Source organism: Fulmarus glacialis, unplaced genomic scaffold (genome assembly GCF_000690835.1).
Source record: "Fulmarus glacialis isolate BGI_N327 unplaced genomic scaffold, ASM69083v1 scaffold4062, whole genome shotgun sequence".
NCBI lineage: Eukaryota > Metazoa > Chordata > Aves > Procellariiformes > Procellariidae > Fulmarus > Fulmarus glacialis.
The window spans coordinates 86772-89992 of NW_009199611.1; the positions used below are offsets into that span (position 1 = coordinate 86772).

General features: G+C 43.6%; 1 protein-coding gene across 1 annotated transcript in view; it reads right to left on the reverse strand.

The window, feature by feature from the left end:
• The window catches only part of EIF4G3 (eukaryotic translation initiation factor 4 gamma, 3), a 78847-nt gene extending 76556 nt beyond the window's left edge, over positions 1-2291 (reverse strand). The window contains exons 1-2 of the mRNA XM_009573303.1: positions 2262-2291; positions 743-856 (exon numbers count right to left, since the gene is read on the reverse strand). Of these exons, the coding sequence (XP_009571598.1) occupies positions 743-856; positions 2262-2291 (144 nt within the window). The remainder of the gene's footprint in view (positions 1-742; positions 857-2261) is intronic.
• Between the last annotated feature and the right edge of the window lie 930 nt (positions 2292-3221).

Sequence of the window (3221 nt, forward strand, 5' to 3'; positions counted from 1 at the left end):
CCCCCCAGCCGCCCCGGCTGCGTGACGGACGGGACTGTGCTACGGAAGCCTAGGGATGGCAAAGACATCCCACCACCTTCTTCATCCCCTCTTCACCCTCCCCTCACCACCAAAAAAAACGGTTAAAAAATAAATTAAAAAATAATAATAATAAAAAAAGTAAAACATGCCCAGAACAAAATGCAAGAGTAGTTCAGGACCGGGCTAGTCTTGCATTTGTTTTGGGGTGGGGAGGTGGAATGAGATGTTATGGGTGCAGCTTTTAGTAATGGGGGTGGAAATGGTCACTAGCAGAGCAGATGGCAAAAACTGCATACAGGAGAGTTCTTAAAAAAAAAAAAAAAAAAAAAGAAGAAAAATGGCTGACAACTGCAGACAAATTCTTCCTCGATACTTCCTCAATAACGGGGCCAAAACCCTACAATTTGACACATTTTCCAGCCAAATTTCCTGAAGACATTGAGCGGCAAACCCAAAGTCGCCCTGGTCTCTGTCCTACACCAGGTCAGACCCTCCCAACTGCAATTCAACTTTGGACCTTGCGTCGCCACTTAACCTGGCAGAAACTGCCACGGTAGCTCATGCTTTTAGCAAAGAAGCAAAATCAGTGCATTTCTGTAGATCAGCCAACAAAAAAGATGTGGTAAAAAAAAAAAAAAAAAAAAAAAGAAAGGAAGAAATAAAAACAGTGCCATCGGCACAATTGCCTGCAAGAAGGAGTACAGTTTGTTATATTGCTTACAATGCAGTATTTTATCCAGCCTCTTCCAGCCAGGGACCTGTAAACCGGACTCTGTTCCAAAACCTTCCTCCTCTTCCAGTTGTCTGTGCAATGTATTGGCACTGTTCTGCTGGGCTGTCAAAAAAACTGGTTTAGAGATGCAGCTCTTCAGTCAGGTTTTTGCTCCAGTTCTAACCATATAAACTTATTTGTGCTTTTCAACAATTAAAGATAAAGAAGATGATTATACTTACTGAGAAAAGAGTTTTTTTACCATCAGCATCCCACGTTACTGATCAGAACGGGGGACTAAGGAGGTGGGGGGGGATCCAGTTACAAATTCGCAGCTGTCCACATCACAGAAACTTCATCAAAACTGGCGTTAATTGGCTCCTTCATCAACACAGAGGTTAACGGGCCTCAGAACTAACTCTCCTGCGAATGCCCTGGAGGCAAAAGCTCCAGAAACGGGGCAAGCGCATCGGTGCGCATCGGGGGGAAAGCCTGCCCTGTATATACGTGTATATATATATATATACACCTGTTATGTGGACAAACAGAAGACTTCTGTCTCGAGGCTTTCAGTTGCCACGCTTCAGCAGCGTTCATCTTACTCTAAAAAGAGAAGTGCTGGGAACGGTGCAGTGGTTTTATAGGTAACCTGAAAGCGTTACGACGCAGATGTGGATTTGCAACAGGCGCAGGGATTGCTGCTCCCTTGGCTAACTGAGGCTTGAGACATCGTGATAGTAAGCTACCGTGCCTCCAGAAGCTGGGCTAAGCATCTGATGCCCTAGGAGGGTCTCCCAGCACCGTGTGGAACTGCGCTACGAGCAGAAATTCCCCAAAATGAGCCTGGTTCGGGGAACCAAAGTCCTACAATAGCAGAGCAGTATTACAATACACACACACACACACAAAAAAAAAAAAAAAGATTACGGAGGACAATCAAACCTAACGTTGGATGAAAAAGGGGCTTACCACAAAAAGATCTGGGTACACAGAAGCTCTACGTTAAATGTGTGAGCACCTACAGGGTGCTAGGCAGTAAATGGTTAGAACTGATCCAGTGGCACTGATTTGGAAGTAATGCTCAGAGGCCACTGGAGACTGAGTGCTGCTGCAGAGAATCGCTTTCGTTTACTCATCTTTGGTCTATCACTTTTACAAAATACTTCCTTAAAGAAAAAAAAAAAAAAAAAAAAAAAAAAGAAAAGAGAAAGATTCTGGTAATGAATCTAAACTCTAAAATGAAGTGAACCTGAAAGCAACTATGCTAAAAATAAATCGTGTTATTTGAATGTAGATGAGAATCCCTCCATTGCTTCTTTTCTGATAAGCCACTTTACAAGGAAAATTGTCCTACTAGGACAGCGTCTGAAAAATTCAATCAAGATTTGCCATTTGGAACATGCTTCCAGTTCAGTAAAACACGCTTTCCAGAGAACCGGCCAAGTGCTATAGACACCAACATACACACAGAGAAACACACAAACGAGGAAGAAAGAACATAAGATAACGTAAACATGGGCTCCCTTACCGGTGAGCGGGTCTGAGGCTGGGTGTTCATTGTTTGAGGGGCTTGAGGGTACACCAACGTGGTTGGAGCTGCATTCTGTCCTGAGGGGTAAGGAGCCTGCCAGGGAACAAGAAAAGTAAATAAAAAATGAGTGTATCAAGTGATTCATCCCAAAAGATAAGAACTGGGCACGTTATCAGATGGACTGCTGATTAACATTGAGATAAAGACGACACAGGTGATTGCGATGGAGAAAGCCTTCTCCCGTCAAGGACCCAACCAATTTATCAACACTACCCTAAGCTCCCCGAGTGACGCGGCGGAAAACATAGCGAAGAGACACGTCAACGCAACACCGTGTCACTGAAACCCTGTGTTGTCCGAACCCCCAGCCACGTACTTTCCAAAAGCCTCCTCTGAACCTGTTTCCAAGGAAAGCTGGAACTGTAGGTATTGCCGATAAATCCTCCAAAATCAGACAAACGACAAGAAACAAGCTCGAATGCATTTAATACAAGCCGCTGCTGCTTTAAAGCGTTTGCAACACAATGAAATGGCCCGAAATCGTTACAGATGTAAGGCAGACCACGGGTTGTGTAAATTTTTCATAGCTCCACTGATTTCAATAGGCTATAACAATTTATACCACCAGATGCTGTCCCCATGTTATTTGCCCAAAGTAACAATAAACTGGAGCTGTAGAGTTATGCCGATTACGCATTTTAACGAGACCTTTAGAAATAATGTTTCAGAGCACCTTTTTCCTTTTTTTTTTCTTTGAATGAAAAAATTATAACTTTTTTTTTTTTTTTAACATAGTTTATTATTGTAATGGCATAAAAACCAGCCACTAGCCTGCAACACCCTTCACTTTCAAGAGGAATTAGCCCAAACTCTACGTGCTGCCCTGTAGCTCCTGCACGACTCCATCGCAAGCCACTTCTCCAGCTCCTCAGCTCTTCCCCCTTCACTGTCTATCCC